At 39.1% G+C, this 23540-nt stretch overlaps 1 protein-coding gene across 2 annotated transcripts in view; it reads right to left on the bottom strand.

Moving 5' to 3' along the window:
* The window catches only part of TMEM182 (transmembrane protein 182), a 38894-nt gene that overhangs the window by 3616 nt on the left and 11738 nt on the right, over positions 1-23540 (bottom strand). Inside the window, exons 1-4 of one of the 2 annotated variants that reach the window (XM_009472596.2) lie at positions 17220-17771; positions 16732-16831; positions 15250-15348; positions 5587-5724 (exon numbers count right to left, since the gene is read on the bottom strand). In XM_009472596.2, coding sequence (XP_009470871.1) covers positions 5587-5724; positions 15250-15348; positions 16732-16831; positions 17220-17360 — 478 coding nt within the window. In that variant the 5' untranslated portion in view covers positions 17361-17771. Of the gene's footprint in view, positions 1-5586; positions 5725-15249; positions 15349-16731; positions 16832-17219; positions 17772-23540 lie in introns of those variants that run through there. The other variant, XM_087759579.1, reaches the window with a different exon arrangement.

Raw genomic sequence — 23540 nt, 5'->3', positions numbered from 1 at the left:
CATTGAAACAAAACTCATTCAGATGTGCTTTAACCTCAAAATGGGCACCCCTTGCTCTTCAGGCAGTCTGAAGCAACACCTTTTAGGTGGTTAAGCTACAGCCAACTCCATGTAAGTGCAAAATAACAAGCCAGTGCTGCCAGTGGTAAAACAACTTCAGGGAAGCTGAAATCCATCCGGTGATTTCACAGCAAGCTGCTAATACCTGTGTGTGGCAAATTGTTGGGTATGGAAATTTGCTGAAGAAATGTATGTCAAGCAGAGATAAATGTCCTTCTTTAAAAGAAAGAAAAAGAAAGGGAGAATATATAAACCGTCTTAGTTAATTAAGGCACTAGAAGAGTATTTAAGGGTTCTCACTATCTGCTAATGGAGGCTAATTAGTAGGTATATTGCTTAGTGTGTTCAAGAAATGTCTTGAACAGTAGAATCAGGCTAAGTAAAAACTGCCCGTGTCCTGTTGCCTCCAACGGCATTTCATTTGTTAGTAGTCCTTTTGTCCAATTTTCAGAGTTATGATTTCATGGGAGTTAAGCACTTTCACAGGAGTTTACTGAGGCTCCTGTATGTTACAAATGGTAACAGAGAAAAAGGAAAACAGAAGCATTTCTTAACAGGTAGACTCTCTGTTTTGTCCATTTGGTCTTGTTTCCTAAGATGTTAGAGTACATTAGAAGCAGTGGTGAGAGCAGGGAAGCAGATCTTCTATTATCACTAATGCATCTACTTAAAATGTTTGATGTTTAGGGCCAGAGGCATTAGTTCCTTCCTATGCATTAAGCACTTCAGGTTGTGCTTAAATTTAAGCACATGTGCAAGTCTCTTTGACTTAAAGGGTTTTTCCTCCTGGCATCCACAGTGATTGCATCAAAATACCCGAGTCAAAGGCAAGTCATGAGCATAATGAATAGTTACTAGCACTTAAATATTTATCTCGTTGTTAGATTCCAAAAGAATACTGTTTCTTTTCAGATTATAGGCTTTCATGTATGTTTGCATTGTCTTATTTTAACAAAATGGTGGGATGTTAATGGTTCAAGAAAGGCTTGAAGAAGCAGTATCAAGGACAGAGTACAAACCATTTGTTCAGCGGGCTGAGTAGCATGTAAAATTCAGATACACATAACGTGTGAAGTATTTTTTACAGGCCACAAGATATAAATTTTGTCTATGCATTATGAACTGCAATAGTCGTGTCAAATAACAGTCAGCACTTTATATGGTGTTTACAAAAATACAGATCAAAAGCTGGGTTTATCTCCATTTTGTAGAAAGAAAAATGAGGCACAAAAACAACTAATCTGATATTCAGAGGTTCTGAGTATCCAAGCTTTGCTCTCGACTCTGGCTTTCAAAGAAGGTTTGGTCCTCAAAGCCAAGGCAGATTTGCTTAACACATAACACATACCATAACAGAGTTGCTAATAAATACAAGTCTTCTGCCTCTCCATCCTTCTACTTTGTGCGTACATCTACACTATTTCTGCAACATCCTGCTTTGGTTATTTATAGCAGTCAGTGAAGTACCATTCACTGGAGTATACTCAAACAAAAGGGAAGGCATTGGACTGAAGGCAATACAAAATCTTACTAAAGCAATTGTCTATCTTGGTCTGCTCAAGTGTTTTAAACTAGCTCCCATCACTTCAAAATCTCACTGCCTCAATTTATATGTACGGAATATGGTATTTTTGAAGAAAAATCATATATTGCAAAAAGTTTAAAATTAGCCTATTTCTTTACATCACCCCTAATCACAAGATTTTGACTTGATTCTGAAGAATCTAGTATAGTCACTGGAATACTAGTAACTCAGAACCATCCGCAGAGCCCATGCAAAACTGAAGAGAGGTCAGAATTAGACTCTAACTGCTGGAGAGTATTTTCTTAGATAAATTTTATGCTGCTTGTGGAAGACAATGGGGAGAATTCCTCTATTTATATAACTACACTACTGCTATTCCATCCTACTTCTGTATCCACAAGTTCAACTCACTAGCTTGTCTCTTTCCTTCAGAATATTAGTCATGCCAGTAAGAGCTGAGAAAGCATCCATTACAAGTGTAATAGGAATGTCTGTTCATTATGGATGAGAATATACTAAAATGAACATATATTTATTCTGGGAAATCTGTTCCTGCAGTCTTGCAGTGACTATCTGTTGTGAATGTCATGAACTCTCATAGCCAAGCTCCAAGGCAAAATTACTGACATTGAAAAAAACCTCCATAATTTCATGAAGCGATTATTTTTAGGAACAATGTGTGCTATGATGTATTTCTACATTTTCGGCATTTAGACCTTTTGCATAGTGTGCGGGTGTCCATTTGCCCTTGCCTTTCAGTGAATATAAAATAAAACAGCAGTTGCATGAATCAGGAATGATGGGGGAAATTATTCCTAGAACATGAAATATGTCTGAAAGAGATTAAGACAAATAAATACTTCCCTCCCCCTCCTTTTTCTTTCTTTTTTTCCATTTTGCATTTTTTTAAGAACACACATGTTTGATACACAGCTCTGTGCAGTGTGATAAGACGTGGACTTCTCTGAGGTCACTCTTTTCTGTCTTTTGCATTTATTCTTTTGAATTTCTTTCAAACAAATACTTGTGCATATTGCAGAGGAGAAAGAATACAGAACCTTTAGAAATGTCTATGAATTGAAGAGGCAGTTTGCTGGCCTTTAGTACTTATTCTTCCCACGTAGAAATGCCTTTCACTTGTCAATGGTGAATGGCTGTTTATGGCATGAATCTTTTACTATGCAGACACGAAGACAACAGGTGCTGGAAAGAATGATATGAGCTTTTTACTTGTGCCTAGAAGTTTAGAACTCTTTATCTCACTTGAGAAAAACTTGTATGTGTGAGTATTTTTTTTTCCAATTGCATTTTTCTGCCCTTGTCCTTATTACCGATTCTACTACTTACGTTGGCCCCTTGTGATCTTTATTTAAGAAGTATGGCTGACATTCTGCTCTGAAGTACGTGCAGAGGATCCCACTTAAGAGCTATGGGAGTTGGCACATAGCTCTGAAGACAGATTTTTGTCCTCATCTAGAAGCTAGAATTAAAATATCAGTTTTTTTCACTCTTTTGGCAGGAAGCAGAAGTCATACTTGTACTTCAAATCTTGGTTCGTCACAAGGGTGTGATTCTGTAATGCTCTGTGCGCATCCTGGGGGCTTGCTTGTTTGACACCAGTACAAGAGGACAGTTTTCACCACCACTCAGGCAGGAACAGGCCCAGGGTAATTACAGACTTCACTGAAGGCTGCTCTAAGTGATTATTTTATGGCAGCTTTCCCTTCTTTTCCTATGACCTTTGAAGCAACTATAAGGCTTCCCACAGTTTGCACTACTGTAGCTGCTCTTGGTCCATCCTCTGATACTGTAGACTTGAAGGTGAGGCTGCAAAGACAGCGTTTGAGTCACTGACTGTGGTATCGTTGAATTGATATGCACTTTTTCCCCACAGGTGTAGCATCTGTAGCTTCACCTGCAGCCTCAGGTAGTTAATGTGGTTACAAAGTTTAATAGGGAAAGCTGCTAGTCAATAAGCTGCCTCAAATACTAATAATTGTGTGAGCCTCTCCATTTGTGGTAGTTCAGCTGCACCACTCAATAAGAGAAGTGGGCAACCTTCCTTAAAGATCAGGGTGAAGAAAAGGCAGGTGTGTGACTCTGCCACAGATCAGACGTTAGAATTGCTCTGCGGGTATGTTTGCTGCTATTCTGGGCCCCAGATATGTGACACTGTGAAGAGGCTTCTGAGGCTCCTTTGGCCCTTGGAGACCCTTTGCAGTTCATCTACATGGGCAGCAATGATGCTGGCAGAGAGACCTTGAGTCCTTGAGTGGGTAATTACAGGGGTCTGAGGGTGAGAGGTAAGGGCATGGGCACCCAGGTGATGATGGTCTCAAACCTGCTGCCCAAGGGATGAAAACTGTAAAAAAGTTGGCATACACTGTGCATCAGCTCCTAGCTTTGTAGCTAGCGTCGCAAACAGGGCTTTGGCTTCTGTGACCATGGAACCCTCTTTGAGATACAAGGATTGCTGGGGAGAGACGAGATCCATCAGACAAGGTGGGGAAAGAGCAACATAGTCTCTCTAGATTTCCTCAGTAAAGGAAAGAGAGGTTTAGGGTTCCTCTATAACACATTCATCCGACCCATATTAGACCCCACTTTCAGGAAGAAATGAAACCCCAGCTGAGGGAACTTCTTACACACCTACTGTTTTGACTGCCAATGAATGTTATTGCCTCCTGCAGGCCTCCTAGGGAAGCCAAGGGAGACTAGCACAGACTTGGGGATCTAACTTTCCCCTGCCTGAATGAGGGCAGATGAACTGGCCCAGAGTGGGGAACACACACGCTGTTTTGGGCCTCTGCCCGTCAGTTCCTGGTGCCTTCCAAGTGCCTGTTTCCTCTCCAACAGCCTCTGCTACTTTCTAGTGACAACTGAGGTTTTTTACAGATTACAAATGCAGGAAAAAAGCAGGACTCACATGGGCTCTTACCCTGCAAACCAGTGGCAAAACACATTGAAGTATCTTAGGATTTCCTTCAGACTATGAATATTTTTTGTATGTCTTTTAAAAGAGTGAAGGAGTAATTCTCAAGGGATCAAATCCAAGTATGCAGGAGATTTTTCAGCAAAAATATTACAAAATACTTCCCACACTTCACTGAGGGTCCTTTAAAAGGGAATAAAGATCACTAGGTGCGTATGCAGAGCTGCGAGGTGAAGTGGGGAAGCAAGGTCAGCAGGTCAGTAACAGAAGCAGAAAGAGAGCCCAGGCCTTTTGGTCCTGACACGAGTGGCTCTGCCCCATAACACAATCCTGCTCTCACAGGACTGCCTCTCACCAGGCTTTATACAAAAAAGACCAGTGATTGAGCACATACTATCATTTACATGCTACACAACCGTATGTCACACACCAGTGTGGCATCTTCCCAGACTTTACAAGGTTAACAGAAGAGCATCCCAGAGAGCTGCCCGTATCAGCTGAATTCTGGGCGGGTGCATCCTCCATAGTATGTGTGGGTAATGAGGAAGGAGGAAATTGTTATTCTTTCATGCACAGAGGTTTAGAGCTCCCACTTACTCATATGTGACAACTATTTTGTGTAATCCAATCACATCCAAAACATTTCTCCTATATTGGTCATGTGAATGTGCTGTGTCTTCCAACTTCTTTAGAGCCCAGCATAATCATCTTTTGTATCACTAATTAAAAAAACCCTCTCCTTAGCTAAAGCCCTTGAGAATCCTATAAGGCAGCATCCCTAAATACCCATTCTTTTTCTTGCTAAAAAAATAGATTGAAATTGCAGTGTAATTCCATGATTTGCCCTGTATTTTTTTGTCTTAATCTAAAAGTAGCTTATAGAATAGCTTCATGACTAAATAACTGTGGAAAGAATTGTCTCCAAGGCAGGCACTCCACAAGCAAAAGGACAGAAGCATATGCTTGTTCTTTCTTTTAACCATGATTAATATAATTTCTGGTCAAGGAAAATGGAAGAAATACCTCATCCTTTCTCTTCTTTAATTGACTGAGCAAACAGTATACCCACCAGCAATGATGAAAAAGCCTCCTCCTGCCTTGTACAGAATGTGGCTGGCAAAAGGAGCTGCACAGATGATGAAGAAACTAGCCATCACAATAGTGAGCACTCCCAGGAGCATAAGAACTGTCCAGAAACCTCGATAAACTGGAGAAAGGGAAGAAGGAAAAAAAGAATACAACACTTTTTAGAACTTAAACAAGTGACATATTTGTCTAATAAAGATCTTTCTTTTCCCCTTCTCTTTTCACTTGCCTTATTAATAAATGAAACATTCGTTCTATTGTGCATATACGTTATATATCATGTGGACCAAATCAGGTTTGAATGCCAGTCCTTATCTGATGATCATGGAAAATCAGTTGTAAGTTCCCGTGAATGAAATCCATCTCCATAATATTTAGCAGTGACTTGTAAGACAGCAACTTGACCAAATTTATGCTCTTTAGAAAATAGTACACCAAAGCTGTAGCAATGATTCTTTGGGATAAATGATTGGACTGACAGGATACAATTGTTTTACCAAAATTGTCTGGGAGAAGCAGAGAGCTGGAACATCTTGGCATTCTTAGTGCTCAGACCATATAACCAATAGCAATCTGTCAGTTCTCTACAATTTACAACTGGATAATTCTCCTTACATATAGTCATATTCAACAGAAGGAAATGTAAAGCAGGAGGGGAGAGAAACTAAAAAAAAAGTAACCTGGGTTTCTAAAAAACAGTTAAGTATTTTAAACCAGCCTATTCCTGCTCTAAAGCTCTTTGTGTTTTATTAAATTTAAAATGTTATGTTTCAGAAGTCTCTGTTAGACAGTGCCAAGCAGTGTGGAATTAATGGATGCAGCTGGTGATAAATGAGCCGAGAGTTTTGTGACATACTCTGGCCAAAAGAGTCTTTCTAACAATTATTTTTTAGCTGGTTAATTGCACATCCATTTAACAAAGTCATCATTTTACAAATGTTACAAGAGTGACATAAATTTCTCCCATGAATTTAAAAATTGGTACATTAACACAACCCATTAGTAAAATTATGAGTTGCAAAGATCTCCATCGTCAGATCTGAAAATCTTGAAGCACTGACAATTCAGTCAGTGAAAAACATTTCCACCCAACTGAGGGAAAGCATATAAGCCAGCTGGCAAGTCAGGAAAAGTGAGTCACAAAAGAAACTGCCACTTATCATTTGACAGCACCTACTTACTGTTATGGCAAAACACAACCAAGCAACTATTATACTGGTTCATATCCTGAAAGTTTCAAATTCATACAGCTTGTTAGAGCCAGCTATTCTGGAATAATTTGGGTTTGCTCTCATCTGAAATCTGATGGTGCACTAGACATTATCAGCTTGTGCTTCCCACTAATGTGTTCCAAAAATCTGTAGTTTTTAACTTGACCAGCTTAACTCATGTTAAAGTATACACCATCTTGCTTCTGTCAGCCTCGTAAATGTATTAGCTAGATCACGTTCACCACATCACATTAGCCACACTTTTTAAATAACATCCTTTTTAATCCAGGCAAACATTCAGAGACATAATTTTCTGCCTCACTGATCAGCAGACTTGGGCATAGGAAGGATGAATGTTTCTGAAAGTAGCTGGCAGAAGGGTTAAAATTGTGTTTTGGTTCATATCCAATACAAGTCTTCTTGCCACATAAGCAAAAAAACATGGAAACAGTAGGTAAGAAATAAGGCTGTGGTTCAGCAAAGCAGTTAAGTGTGTGTTCTGCTTTAAGTACTCTACCTCTTACGGGATTTAGGCACCTGTTTAAAGTTAAACACATAGTTAAACGATTCACTAAATGCAAATGGGCAGTGAATGGAGACCTGAAAAGGTAAATCTCTCAAGTCCTTCAGTCTTGGGTCTCTGAAGCAATTTCATATTATTTTACTCATGGGGCTACTTTGCTAAGCTTCATTGCAGTCCCCAAGTCCATGGGACATTACTTCCTCATTTAAAACCTAATACCGCTAAATCAGTCTATAACCACCCAACTCTTTTACATGGATGGCCCAAGGTATTTCAAAGTCATGCTACATAATAGGACACATTGGCCAAAATGGACCTTGAAAAAGCTTTCCTTGGTATCATTATGGTTGGTCACCTAAGTCACACAGCAGTGTTTCTATTTTCTGAATGGATGAGGACACAAGCTTCTCCAGCATTACAAAATTAGTATACAGTTTCATTATCTACTCCTCATACAGGAAGCTTTGAAGTCTGCTTTTAGCGAAATTTTACCAGAAAAGCTTGATTTGTTCACCTATTCCTGGAAACTGAACACAAAAGGAGTACAAATGTAACTGATGAAAATTCGTTTAAACTTCTCTGTAACTATACAAGAGAAAAGCTGTTTCTCTGCTCCAACAGCATAACTATTTTATGCATTATGCGTGAAACACTGATTTGACCTAGCTTCATCTGAAATAAGCTTCCATTCTATTTCTCTAGAAATAATTATTTACTCTAGAGAATCTAGGATAAATTCTGATGATCCTAATACTTGTTTAGCCAGCTAACTCTGTCATTAAATGTCAATTAGAAAATAGAGTAGAGTTGACAGGTAAAAAGTCTGCAATGTTTGCAAATCAGCAACTTTTCAAAGTGAAAGACTACCCCCTCTAATCTGCAAGACAATAAGTCATTATGGTCATTTGTGGCACAGGTCTCAGGAAACACCCTAAGAGTATTAAGACCTTTTCTTTAGTAAGGGAATTAAAAAACAACCAATGTTCTGCAAAGAAGACTTCACTTATTTCATACTCAGACCATTTTTGCTCAGACTACATTTCCTGTCTTCTAGATGGGCAAGATCAGTTCCTGCAGGGCTAATCATTCAAAATTACAATGCAGCCCTACTGCTGTCATTTAGCTGAGCTGGCATCTACAGATGAACACAAAAGAGCTGGCTGAAATTAAAACCACCTAAGAATGAATTTACTCTTCAAGTCAAAGACTTTGCTCCTTTGAGATTGAGGTGAACCACGACAGATAAAATACAACAGAAGATGCTGCTTTGAATTATGCTTCTTTATATCCCACGAAAAGGGATGACACTGTGATCCAAGCAGCCTGTTTCAAGAAATAATGGTTCAGCGTACCTATACAAGGTGTTAAGAGAAATTTGCACCATTCCAAATCTCACTGAGGCAGTTCATAAGATAGCCCATGTTCTGGTCCACATGACAAGGAGTACCCTTGCCTCTGCAAGGTACTTCAGAGATATGTTTGAGTTAGCTACCTCAAGTACACGCATTATTCCAAGTATTTCCTGCAGTAGAAGAAATAAAGTACAAGCACTACCGCAGAGTCTGAGGTAAACCTATCTATCTACAGTGTTAATCTTAGATACCATTGCTCTGTGTTGCAAGAGTGCTAAACAGAAGGTTCTGTAACTTGTCTTGGTAAGCTGCCCCTTCGTTGGGGTACAACATTTGGCTTGTCAGTGACAGGCAGGCCTAAAAATAAAATAGGACTTAGAGGAAAACAAGAGTACACACGGTATTCTTGTCTTTGAGTGCTGCACCGTTCAGCCTGTATACTACGGGAACATTATAGCTGCAGTATATTCCTCCAAAATTGCATGTCTTGTAATTTTCCATTGCTACTTGCTCTTCTCCCTAAGGATCCTAATTTAGATTCCTCTGGAGACTTCTGTGTCATCTGAAAATGGGAAGAAGTATCTGGTTTGAGAAAGGGATTGACTTTTGGAGAAATGGCTGAAAATTATCAAAAGCCCCCTTTTCTAGTACAGTAGATCCCAGCATTGATTATAAACTGAAGCCACAGATTCATATTTTAAGATGTTACTGGTGCATGATATGAAAGAGAAGCAATAACATATCTGAAAAAGTTACAGAGCTGTGTCATCTGCAATGCACGCCTGTTGTGTAGTAGCCGTGCACACCTCAGACGCTCTGCAATGGGTTATTCAAGAACAGGTTAGCTAATGACACAATGCGACACCCATTGACAACCAGAGATGTTAACACCAACCTCATGAAACCATACCACATATTTTATTGCTCTTGCTGACTTCAAGTGTTGTAAAATCTCAGCCACCAGCCCATACGTTTTCTATGGCCTATCAAAAAAAAACCCAGCCACTTAATATTGAATTAATATCAAACACGAATTATTAAGCACTACAAAGCTGAAAAACTTCTTGAAGCATGTGTGAGTACAGTGCTGCATAAACATTACTAAGGATAGGTAAAAATGACTTGGAAAAGTTGCCTTGAATTTTCACCCACAGACTCACATCCTAAAGTGAACCTTTCCTGTGATTTCACTGTGAATTGTATTTTAGAATATGTCTTTTTTACCTCTCTATTTAATGTAGGAGATATCAAAATGCTTTTGACAATAGGCATCAAACTGCCACCCAGAATATAAAATACAATGAAAGGTGAAGTGCCTGAACTGCTCTAAATCAGGAATATCTTCTCTGCAGATAAACAGCTGTAACTGAGATCACACATCTCATCAGCAGCACAGGAGACACACCTGGCAACACAATAAACCTTGCAAAACTTTTCTCAGTTTCACTCAGTACCCTTTACTATCCCTTAGTAGTAATAACCTTTTTTTTCAATAACCTTAACAGTAAAACAAATACAATATTCAAAGTACGAATACATTGCTTTTTTAAATACTCCTTGCTTTATCACTCCTTGGTGGCTGGGGAGTTCTCCCTTAGTAAATGTACTGTATTACAATCTCTCATGGGCAATTATGTGACTGCATTACATAATAGCATTTTTTTGCCCTCGAAATAGGCTACTGCTAACATTTCACTGTAGAATTTTTGTTTTCAGATTTCATTGCTGATATTTTCTAGATTATTTAGGTTAATTACTTTAAGTTGAAACTTAGTAACAAACCTGCCAATAAATTCGGTCACACCATTTTAGATGTAATAGTTGCTGAACGAGAATTTCGCTTCAGTCCTATAAACATTCCGTATTCTACATTATATTAGGCACTACTTCAATTGCTGGCAATGTGCCCAGTACTGGACAAAATAAGATACTAATGGTCAGAAAAAAAAGTACTACCAACTACAAATCAGAGTATTAAACTAATGTGCCAGCACAGCCCCACTAAATACCTTCCAATTCAGCTTCAGAAGGCGCTGGGGCAATTTACAACAGTTAAGGAACCATTGTTTATTTCCAAATCAAGTTGAAAAAAAAAACCTGCAAAAATAAAATTAATGACTTGCCTAAGTGCTATATCTTGCAGTTCTTTTTCGTAGGAATAATCTCACTGTAGCCAACGGGACTATTTGTACGAGTAAGGACTTTGTACATTTTTCAAAAACAGGCCTAGCACTGGCCTGTAGTAAAAGAGAGTTTTATAAAAGCATGATAGTCCTTGAATGTCAGTGTTACGTAATCTAATGACATGATACCATGCATTAATTTAGCTAGCAATGAATTATTATCTAAGTACTATACTATTATGTTTTCAAAATAGACTGACAGGATAACCAATCTGATTATGATTATACAAATGTATGTTTATTTTAGAATGTAGAGGTCACTACTCTGGCACTTTTATTGTACGGGCTAATTTCATTTTTTTTATTCCTAGCTTGTAGTTTGTTGCACATATGTTTGTGAATTATCATATAAATGAATGTGGTGGCAACACAATGAGGTGCTGTCTAAGTCTACTTACTAGCTGCACACTATAATAGCTGTCACTATAAACCACACCATGTACCCTCACACAAACTCACTAGAGTCAGGCTTCCCCTGAGTTCATTTAGATGCCTATTTCAGGTTAAGATAAATGACATGGCCTTTCAAGTGCATTAACCATAAATGATGGTTAGCACAGCTGTGGACTGCACCTTACACTGCAGGTAGGTGAAGCCCTCCCCACTCCACCAAGACACTTAACAAAACCAGTGAATGAACAAAAGCATTGTAACTGTGATTAAGAGATACAGAAAGCTGCAATTTCAAAGCAGTGCTATCTAATCCTTCAAAGCTGATCATGCATCTGACAGTAATGATGAAAAGAAACCCGAGACATTAAAACATGCATTCAGATCCCCAATATAAGCATCGCTATAAGCTCTTCTGTCTTTACATTTCCATCTAAGGCTATAATTCTTGACACCAAGAGCTCATAGTCTAGGTTTGCACAGCAGAATGAACCAAGCCTTTGGTCTAAAGCTTTGCAAAATATACTAAAACACTAAACTTGAAGGTCTTCAGTGTTTGAGTCTTTTGGGAACTACCACAAAAACACCATAAAACCAACACACAAAAAGATGTAAATAAGCTAAGAGGGGATAGATTGAGCCTCTTTTGAATTCTGGCCCAGAAAAGCTCTGAGCCAAATTCCTACTGATACTAAAGCCAAAGGAGTTACATCAACAGAGAACTTGGTCCAGCCACTGCACTCAAAAATCATCAGAGGTTTTATATTCCTCAGGAAACTTATCTTTGCCTGAGCGCTTCTAACTGGATGGTAACATGGCACTCCACCAACAGACCACACTTGTGTTTCCACTAGGGGCTGCATTTAAATCCAAATTCCTCTGATAAGGTCCCGAAGTCTCTTAAGCCAAACAGTCTGTAAAAGAAGTCACGTGCCCTTGCTTGCTCAGAAACTAACAGTTCTGTTATCAGAAAGTTAGAGATTTTTAGAAAAATGTGTTGTACATACGTGTCTGATTTTTCTGTGAAGTTTAAAGCTTTTTATTCAGCTGTTTATTTTTCTATGAAAGAGCAAATTAAGTATTTTTCAGATGACAGAATATTTCTTCTTATTCACTCCTAATTAAAATTGGACTTGAGGGACTCACTAAAAATACAGTCATAAACCTGTGTGAGAGATTTCTTCTTTTTATCCCCAAAAGTGACTATGTGGAGAAAGCTATGAGCCATGAAAATGGTACTACTGTATCAAGAAACAGTAGCAGAACCAAAAAAAGGGACAATAACCTCAATCTTTTTAACAAAGACAAGTGTAAGGTCTTGCACCTGGGAAAACATAATCCAAGAGTGCAGCTCAGACTGAGATCCACCTGGCTAGAGAGCAGCTCCATGGAAAGGGACCTGGGGGTCCTGGTGGACAGGAAGCTCAACATGAGTGAACAGTGTGCTGCTGCGGCCAAGAATGCCATCAGGATGCTGGGTTACATCAAAAAGGGCATCACCAGCAGAGATAAAGAAGTCATTATCCCACTCTACTCAGCGCTTGTCAGGCCACACCTGGAATACTGCGTACAGTTCTGGTCCCCATTATACAAAAAAGATGTGGACAGGCTGGAGGGGGTCCAGAGAAGGGCCACCAAGATGATCGAGGGTCTGGGAAGCCTGCCCTGTGAGGATAGGCTGAGAGAGCTGGGTTTGTTCAGCCTTGAGAAAAGAAGGCTTAGAGGTGATCTCATCACCATGTACCAGTACTTAAAGGGGAGCTACAAAGAAGATGGAGACTCCCTTTTTACAAGGAGTCACATGGTGAGGACAAGGGGTAATGGGTACAAGTTACTCCCAGGGAGATTCCGATTGGACACGACAGATAAATTTTTCACAATGAGAACAGTCAATCATTGGAATAATCTCCCCAGGGAAGTGGTTGACTCCGCTACGCTGAACACAAATTTAAGACTCAGCTGGACATGGTGCTGGGCCATCTTGTCTAGACTGTGCTAGAAAGGTTGGACCAGATGATCCTTGAGGTCCCTTCCAACCTGGTATTCTATGATTCTATGATTTTTGGTAGTGCCCTTTTGTTCTATGTTTAGTCGATGTAAGGTATTAGATTCAGCCAACTGGATGTACAAATAGTTGATGAAATCTTGTTCTTCTTGAAATCAAACCGAGGGCTTTTGCCACTGGCTTTTACAGAGACACATTTCCTCCACCGCGAATCAAGAAGAGGATAACCTTCTAGTATTTCTTAATTTAGCAACTGCAGTTGCAGCGAGGTTTTAAAAACCTGATGGCCAAATATCACCAGCAGGACTGTCAAACTAGACTAAAGGAGAAAGAAGTTTTGAACTAACAGAAGAGATGATGACATAACCTTCTTCATAAAAAGTTGTGAAAGATTCTTGAACAAGCATACCTACTCTAGTAAATAACTCAGCTTGGATGCTGAAAATGAACTGGAGGCATAAAAAAAAAAAATCCTCTTCAGTTTTAATGAGCTCAAAAGCAATCCAACTGTATCTATTTATATAGCAGGAATGGCTCTGAATACACTCTACCTGGGCCAGCATCTATAGTACAGTTCTGTCTATTTTTAATCTCCTAATATGAAATATAGATAGGAAAATTATATTTGAGCAGTGGTTCTTTTGGCAAACATTAACTAAAATTAATTAAACTTTTGATGATATTCCTTCTCCTTTCCTTATTCTTTGTTTGTCCACTTCTGTGTAATCACGCAATATAATTTAAGGATCCTTTGTGAATGTATGAGTGAATGGTGGAATACAAACTGTCTAGATTATTAGGAGCTGGTGACTCTGTCACTTTCAAATGGAAAGATAAACTGTTCTAGATGTGCTGTGAAGTTACAGACTAGAATCTCTCTGAATGGTGAGGTCTGAATTCTGCCTGGACAAACAGTTCATGATTTCAAAAGATTAATAGAACCATTATCAGTCCAACTTATTTTTTGTTCATGTCTGCAGCATAAAAATCGGATTCTGAAGACACTTCAAAGTTAGCAAAGGCATAATTACAGTTTCAGGACAGGACAGGATCACTTAAGTCACTGAGCCCACTGAGTGGGCTCAGAGACATGCAGCATCAACACATAATGGGTTATTTGAAAAGTCATATGAAATAGGTATCAGAAGTGATTTACTTCAAATACATTTGCATAAAGCCCTTGATCTGATGAAATGTGACCAATATTTTTAAATGGAGTTGTAAAAACAGCTTTCCAGGCATTATTCAAGTTATAAGTTTTCCAATTACTGTATATCTTACATATATATAAAAATATGTCTCTTACTGCACTAGAGTTTCTTGGTCTTAATATTTCAGCTTAACATAGAAGGATTTTGAACTATTATAGATAATATATACATATATAAAAAGAGCTTAGTTCACAGAACAAAACTACCCATTGCTACAATCTTAGGCTACATTATTCATGTATGGCACACACTGTTGGGAGTAATTTCAGTGCCTCAGTTCCCTATAGTATCAATGGAGAGAAGATGGCGCATCCAGCGGTCGGTGCAGTATATCTGAGTTAGCTGAATAAACTTAGACAGTATCAAGGCCCCTCTCCTCCCTCCTCTTAAAGTAAAAATGCAATATATTTTCACATGTGGTTATTTATTTAACAAAAAAAACAGTTTTATTGGAATACATGAGAAGAAGTACTTGTTTAATGCATTCAGCCCAAGATACTTTTTATGTTGGATAAAAAAGCACTAAAAAAGCAAATGTCTCCTTTTTTAGAAACTACTTCCATTCTGCCATCATGCTTAAAGCTAAGCATTCCTTTAAGTGCTTTGCTAGAGAGTGGCTTAAATATGTTGTAAAATTATGAGAAGTATGAAACACGAAAACTCTATTAATTAAACTGTGCGGAACAATAAGGCTGTTTTATATTGAAGCATCCAAATTGTTTTCTTGAAACTACAGGCATTGTGTCCATTTGCAGCCAAAAAAATACTTACTGATTGCAGAGTCATAGGAGGTTGAATTGTGTTCATCTCGGATAAGAGGAAATGGGGACAGGTAAGCATGTGTACAATTCTTAGAAGGTGACTGGTTAGCTAAAAGTGAAAGAAAGCTAAAGATTAGTATTTTACTGCCTTAACAATAAAATATTTTAAGCCTGTTGTTTAAATGCGCAAACTGAGTTTCGTAGGTCAAGATTCCAGGTCCTTTCCCAGGCAATAGCTTTACAGTGGATTTTGCTTCGGTAAGATACCAGCCTTGTTACCCAGTGAAGGATATTCCTTAAAGGGCAACATAGATTTGTACTATGGGAACAGTAAAGCAGCCTTGCTGAAGGCAAGGATCTGGCACGCTGCAATTTATATGCAGTGCATATGTATGCTTTTATATGCATATGCACCTTTCTCTTGTGAGAGTTAATTATGTTTGTCTCATTATTGCATGTCCCACCAAAAAAAAAAAAAAGGAAAAAAACCCCAGGAAATTACTTTTTCTCTTGTGAAAGAACAATGAAAAATATCAAGCATCTTCGGAAAGTTTACTGTCTCAACAAATATGAGTTTAGTCTATGGAATCAATATCCCCAGAGAAGGGTTATTTCACTCTTCATATTAAATGTTTATAAAAACATCACCTTCTTCCTTGTGAAAGATAAAGGCTGACTATAGCTTAAACCACATTTAAATTTCAGATTCCTGACCGCAGAATACTCCAGATAAATAACAAGGGGAAATTAACTGCAGTGAATATTATATTTGCCACCTAAGACCAAGCAACATATTTAGCAAAATATGGGTTATTGAAGTCAAATTTGTATGATGGCATCTGCTTTTCACAAGGATTGTGGAAATCTTGCAGTAAGGAGAGGGAGGTCTGTGCCTCAGAGGTAGGATCAAAGACAGGAAAAGAATTTTTGCTTGACCTCTTCTTCATGGGAGATTTTAGTTGTAAAATACTATCTGATCTTCCAGAATCCTGGCATGTAGTGAAAGAAAGCAAAGGGTCATCTGTGACTTTAGTAGAGGGATGCTTCTGGAGATGATGTGTCCTACACCACTTTCACAGTGGAATTGCCCATGCCTTCCTTAACCCATTCACAGAACTAGCTGGAGAAACTCTCCAAGCAAAAATTAATGGACCATTCTAACTACTAAGCTCTTTTCCCCTACGTTACCGAAATAAACAGTCTACTTAACAATAAGTGGCAAGAGACTGTCCTGATAAGGATGGTCTTGGGTTAAGAGGACAGCCATAACACTCACAGCGTAAGTTGATAAACATGTATGATTTTGTCTCTGGGTTTCCTATAGTACAGATTACAAAAATGTTTGTCAAGAATTTATTTTAAGGTAACTGAAGAACCTGATCACCAAGGAAGCCATATGAAATCCAGTGATTCATAAGATGGAAAAAAAAAAAAACACAACAATTTTGAGAACAAACTACTGTAGATAATGTAAAAGTAAAAAGTTACTTACTATACCAGAAATTCCACATGCTGGCATTATTCTCTCCTACATTTCCACTAAACCAGCACCTCCAGAAGAAACCTTCATGATGGAAAGTGGCCTTCTCTCCCTACGGGGTGGGGGGAAAGAAGCCATTATCATACAATTTTTAAATGGCTGAAAGAATCAAGTTCAACTGAAATTAGATGTTGAGGTAAAAAACACTACCACCATAACGAAACACAGCCTGTCTGAATATAGGTTAGCTATAGCATATCTAAACAGTTATACTTCCTTTGAAAAAATGTCATATTGCAAAAGTAGTATAACAAAAGACAAATACATTTTAGAGTTGATTACAACTGGTTAAAAGAGGTTTTGAAGCAGGCTTGTAAGCCTCCAGAAGGTCAAAATGAGTATATTCAAAAGTTCATACAGAAGTAAATTCTTAAAAAATAAACACATCCAAGAAACCTAAATATATAATTCTCATTATAAACAAAAATGTCCATACTAACCCCAGCATCTTCAGGTGCTTTCGAACACCTTCCTATTTCTGTAGCAAGAAGCCAATAATCAGTTCCAAATGCCACCAAAAAAAGCAAAACCCCTAGAGCCGCAAAGAAGCCTCCAAAAAATATCCCCACACTCAGTTTCATTATCGGTTATCTTCAACAACAAAAAAAAAGGAACTACTTTTTTTAATTACTTAAGAAGAAGCAGTAAAATAAATAAAATTTTTGGGAAAGTGACTAAAAAGCTGTTTGGAGAATATAGCTCATATCTGAAGAAGTTTCTCTTCACTTGACTTTCTGCCTGTGTTTCCCAATGCCCCGTGAGTCGATTTGTGTCTCCTAATTTGTGTTCCATGTGGCTGACTGAAGCCTGACAGATGAAAAGGGCTTTCTATTTTAGGACACTGATGGCAGAGCTTCATTCTGTTTCTCTGTCTGGGCAAGGCCAGTCAGAAATAGCTGACCTTCCCCTAACTAATCAGGGATTGACTTGAAATATTATTGCAGCTGGTGCATCAACATTGGTGGAGACGGTGATGGAGATGCAATGGCTCTGTCCATCCACGTGAACTGCGTTACAGGGCACGTAGTAGCAGCACGGACTTCCAAAGTTCAGGCTTGGTGGTGAATGTTTCCTTGGCTGCTAGCAGGGAAGGAAACACAGGCAACACTTTGGAAGTTACTTTAAGTCATGTTAGTAAATAAAGGCTGAGATTTTTTTATGGAACTTTGAAAACATGGTAGCCAAATTGCAGAGATGCCTTTGAAAAATCCTAACTTCTATTACAAATCCAGTTAGCTATAAAATTCTACATCTTACCCTTAAAATAATAGCTTTAACGACACTAAACTAAGCATTTAACTGCTTTATTTATTCAGATGCATCTTATTTGCATATATCACAAATGCATGCAATTAAAAATTCCTCCCAGCACAGTACCTGATAAAGAAACTTCAGGTTTTTTTAAAAAAAAAGAAGACACTTTACCATACGTGTGCTTTGGCCATTTTGGAAGGTGATGAGGTAACACATTTAAACTCCAAGGACCCACTGCACAAGAAAAAGGCTTTTCCAACAACTTCATTTCATGCCAAGCAGGCCTTCCTGAACACCTCTAGTGGATTACAGGGCATGCTCCTGTAGAGATTTGTTGAGTTCATTATGCACAAGATCCTGCAGTCCTTACCCAATAAATTTCCACTGGCATTATCTAGCACCAGAGCAGAAAATATTCCACTGACTTCCCATGCTAGGAAGTGCTGGGACCAAGAGAAAGATGAAGTCAGTTTACTCCAGAAAACATTCGTCACAAAATTTTATTGCAACAGAACTTTTAGGTCTCCAGAGGGACTCCTACTTCCAATATCCCAGTATCAATCTGGACAGTGCTGAAGGAGAGCAAGGAGAAGACTGTTTCTACCACCTCTCCTCATTTCCAGACAGATGAACCAGAGATGTGTCCTGAGGGTTTTTATAACACTGCATTATCTGCCTAGCACCATATTCGCATTTGTTACAAGTCATATTTTATTCAAACCCGATACTATACTAACTTCATACACAAGTACATCTAATATTTTGTGGCCTTTTTGCACTGCACAGTTTCAGTGTATGCAGAGCAGTAAATGAATTTTCAGTCAAACAGACTCTTTTTGCCATATTTGCTTTCCCTGACAGCCACTGATGCGGTTCACTTTGCTATAGCAGAAAGCGATGTTTGGAAACATCAGTTTGGAAAGTTATGTCTAATTGTTCTTTATTAAAGGAGAAAAATCTTCAGGAAAAAGAAAAGCACATAGAATCTGCTATAAAAGAAAATGAGGTATATTTTAGAAAAGGATTACTTGCAGGTTAGAATAATGCTTTAACTTTTGGTCAGCCCTGAAGTGGTCAGGCAGTTGGATTAGATGATTGTTGTAGGTCCCTACTAATTGAAATATTAAATTCTATTCTATTGTGTCCAAAATTGGGGGGGGGGAGGGGGGAGAGAAAAAAAGGTAGGATTCAGTTCAGGACTAACATGCCCAAATTTAGACAACTTCACATGAGCTAGATGTTTTTCCATTATAATCAATAGCGATCTAGTCAATACAGTCAATGGAGCCTGAAGAGCGGTTCAACACAACCCAGATTAGACTGGGAGAGCTCAGTTCAATCACTCAGGCAGACACCTAGCTCTAGCTAGTTCCCAGGGTATCCTAATGGCTCTCAGCTACCACTCCAGAAGGGCATATTTCTCTCCCAGTTTTAACCATATCTGCCAGCCCCAGGCAGGGGTCTTAGGTACCCTCTTTCACCTCAAATGGCACTAGGAGCCTATGTGATAGTGACTGAATCAAGCCCGGACAGAGGGATACAGTTGCCTTACTGTCATCTCCCACCATTGGGATAAAATTGAGATAAAATTTAATTACTTCTGATGTGCTGCTTAGCATAATGCCATTTAACTCATCTTAAATAATGTTATTTTTCAGCGTTATAGGATACGTGCTTATAACCTCCAAAATACCAGTTGGACAGCGCTTTGTGTAAGTACTGCAAAAGAGGACAAACCTGAGTTTGTTGAATTCTGACAGTGAAAATAATAAAACTACTTTTCACTTTCATGCTCTAGTCTACAAATCTCAAAGCTCTTTTCAAAGATGGTTATGCACTCCTATTCATACCTGTAACTAAGGGAAGTGTGGCACACAATGGTGAAATGGCTTTTTCAATGCTACATCAGAAGTAAAAAGAGAACTCCAGCCACCCGACTCAGCCACTGAACCACAAATAAAAGAAATAAAATGGCTGGTGTCAGTCTTATTCCACCTACCTGGCTTCAGGTCAGAAACAAGTCAGTGACTCCGTGAACCCGTTTCTGCATAAGAGTAACTTATTCTCATGAGTAGCTTCACTGAAATTAGTTTGCATGAAAAGTTTTACTGAATTCAAATGACAGCTGAATAACTGCCTGTGCAGTACAAGTATTTATTTTTAATATACTGTACATGCACTCTGGTCTCAGTTTAGCATGTTCATCCTGAGAGGATCTAATTTAATTATTCTCTTTTATATTTATGGCACATTCTCCAGCAGTGCTATCTTCCAAATACTCTCACATCTCCAGTATTATGCCTGGCTATGTCAGGAATGAATCAGAAGCCACATTAAGACTTGTTATGTCAGCTTAAAAATTCATGTTATCCACTACTTGAATACTCAAAGAAAGTGTCAGAGCACTTTTTCTTCAATCAAATTAAATTCTGAAGATTGCTCAATAGAAGACAGAAAGTTTCAAGGCAGGGAAAACAGGGCCAGGCTTATGAAGCCAAAACAATCATTATTCTGAATCTTAAACAAGGTCATTCCCCAACTCCTTCCAAAACTCCTAAATTTCTATAGAAAACTGGCATTTTAAAATCAAAGTGACTTAGCCAAATTTATCCCTACTATAGTGACAATGAAGTCATTAAATCAGTTTTAATGTACAATCAATTTGGCCAATTAAGCCCAACATTCATTGATTTTGTTGATTCATAGTGTGAAGATTGAAGGCCCCCACATAATGGATGGATTCCAATCCCATTTAACAAAGCTGGCAAAAGTTTTATGAGTTTATTTCCATTTATCTTCCAGATAGATAGGGCTAAACTAACTACTAAATCTGCATATTTGGTTTATGTATCTAAATAGCTCCAGCTTCAATACAGTATCTGAGCCCCTCCTTGTTTTTAAAAACAGAAAAGAAGAAAAAAAACAAACCAAAACAATAGCAGGCTGTTTCTTTCTTCGTTTTCGATCTGAAGGAGAAAAAGCTTGATTAGTTTATGGGAGGGGGAGGTTGTTTATTTGCTTGTTTATGTTTGTATGTGATTGAGTCAATGTGTGTGTATGTTTGGAATTGGCAGGCAGCTCCTTATCTGTGCTGGCAGATATGTCCATGATCTAAAAACAGCCTTTTAGAACTGGCTGCATGTCTCACTATACACCGAGAAACAATTTCAGCAGCTGCCTCAGAGCTGAGTCCTTCTGAGACCTCACTGCCCATTTACCGCTGAAGAAAAACATTTTGAACAGCAATGGAGTACCTCACCCGCTGGTTCAGATCCTCATCCTGCCCAGCCTCCCCAGCTGGGCAGGACGTTATCCATTGCACCTAAACGATCAATTGTCAGCAGCGTGCTGGGCAGCCGTACAGAGTATATAGTACACCTTGTCCATTAAATCTTTGGCTGGGATTCATCTTACCTAACGCTAGACAGCTGCAGGGTAGCTGTCTCCAATTAAGCTGGTCACTTCAGGTTTCCTTTACAGTCATATTGGCACTTTTATGGCACAGTCCGTCTGATCTATTTTTGGATGACTACTTCAGTATGCAATGAATCACACCTTAAAAGCGCAATTACTTTTTTTCTTTTTTTTTTTTCTCCACTGACTCAAAGGGGGCCTGGAATAACTCGTTTGAGATACGACCACTTTAATCTTAATATTACAGTAAATCAGCCCAGAAATCACAGAATCACAGAATCATGATTGAGGTTGGAAGGGACCTCTGGAGGTCACCTTGTCCAACCCCCCTGCTCAAGCAGGGCCACCTAGAGCTGGTTGCCCAGGACCATGTCCAGGCGGCTTTTGAATATCTTCAAGGCTGGAGACTCCAGAACCTTTCTGGGCAACCCATGCCAGTGCTTGGTCACCCTCACAGAAGAAAAGTGTTTCCTGATGTTCAGAGGGAACCTCCTGTGTTTCAGGTTGTGCCCATTGCCTCGGGTCCTGTCATTGGGTACCACTGAAAAGAGCCTGGCTCTGTCCCCTTTATAACCTCTCGTCAGGTATTTATATACATTTAAAAGATCCCCCTGAGCCTTCTCTTCTCCAGGCTGAACAGTCCCAACTCTCTCAGCTTTTCCTCATAGGAGAGATGCTCTAGCCCCTTCATCATCTTAGTAGCCCTTCATTGGACTCTCTTCAGTATGTTCATGTCTCTTTTGTACTGGAGAGCCCAGAGCTGGACCCAGTACTCCAAGCGTGGCCTCACCAGTGCTGAGTAGAGAGGAACGATCGCATCCCTCAACTTGCTGGCAACGCTTTGGCTAATGCAGACCAAGATACCATTCACCCTCTTTGCAGCAAGGGCACATTGATGGCTCATGTAAAATCCAAGCAGAGATTGTAGAGAGTACAAGTCCCCTACACATGCATGAAATGAAGCCATTCTGAACACAGGTATCACTAAGTAATTCATTTCACATGAACTATAGTAAGCTCATGAAGAGACAGGTGATGGTAACTACCCTTCTGACCTAAGGACAGAAGCAGCCCATATCCCAGCAACAGCTTCAATAGGAACTCTAATAAACCAACAAGAACAATCTATCTTCTTTATGAGCCATTATATCTACACATTTTTACATATCCAGGGATTATATCATACACTCTGCTTATTTACTGTGTGGGAGGTAATGAAAACTACAGCCTCTCCCTCCCGTTTCTATTAGCACAATCTGGTGCAACACCCATCTGCAGGAACACGCAGTAGACTTGCAGCCACCCAGATGAACAAAGCTGCAGGGTGTATATCCCATGTGGACCCTGCCTCATACCCTCTCTGTGTTCAGGACTTTGACGCTCTACAAAGCATCACAGAAAGGAAGAGAAAACTGTATGACTGTGAGTGGGTCACTCTGTTTCATGTATCCCATTCTGCAATATCTTACATTAAATCTACATTGGATAAAATAGGTAAAAAATATGGGAAGGTAAAACACACTTAAATCAAGTCACGATACTGATTCAAATTGTGATGAATCCATGTCCCTGCAAGCAGGGCAAGATAACTAGAACCATCGGAGGTACAAGAAGGTGCATCCGAGTTCCTCACATCCTTGATGAGTGCTCTAAACTTTTCTTACAATTGTTAAGAAAGCCAGGCCAATACCATTGATGTTTCCTGCAGTGCTTTAAAGGAATGACTCATCCCTGTGTGCAATTTACACAGAAATCAACGGGTTGCCTGATTTTAGGAGGTGTTTCAGGCAGTTTCCCATGAAAGCAGTTAATGCGCCTGCACGCCAGAAATAGTCGGAAATTAAGAGCTGCACCCTTCTTCAACATTGCTATTGCTGTTCTACATGTGTCCTTTCACAGCAGGAAGCTATGATGAACCTCACTCTGAGGCAGTAACTACTCCCATCTACTGCCCAGACACTTTAGTACATATTTTAGGATTTTATTCAGGAAGCCCGAGGAACTAGCCTCCAGTCCTTTCTGTACGCTTCCAGCTTCTACAGAGCTCCTGAGGTTAAAAAAAAAAAAACAACAAAACCACAGGCTGTGTGTGT

This window comes from Nipponia nippon, unplaced genomic scaffold, assembly GCF_047370975.1.
Source record: "Nipponia nippon isolate SJK-2023a ecotype South Korea unplaced genomic scaffold, ASM4737097v1 scaffold_2, whole genome shotgun sequence".
NCBI lineage: Eukaryota > Metazoa > Chordata > Aves > Pelecaniformes > Threskiornithidae > Nipponia > Nipponia nippon.
The sequence above is the reverse complement of the archived record's forward strand: the minus strand, read 5'-3'. Positions and strand labels throughout refer to the sequence as shown.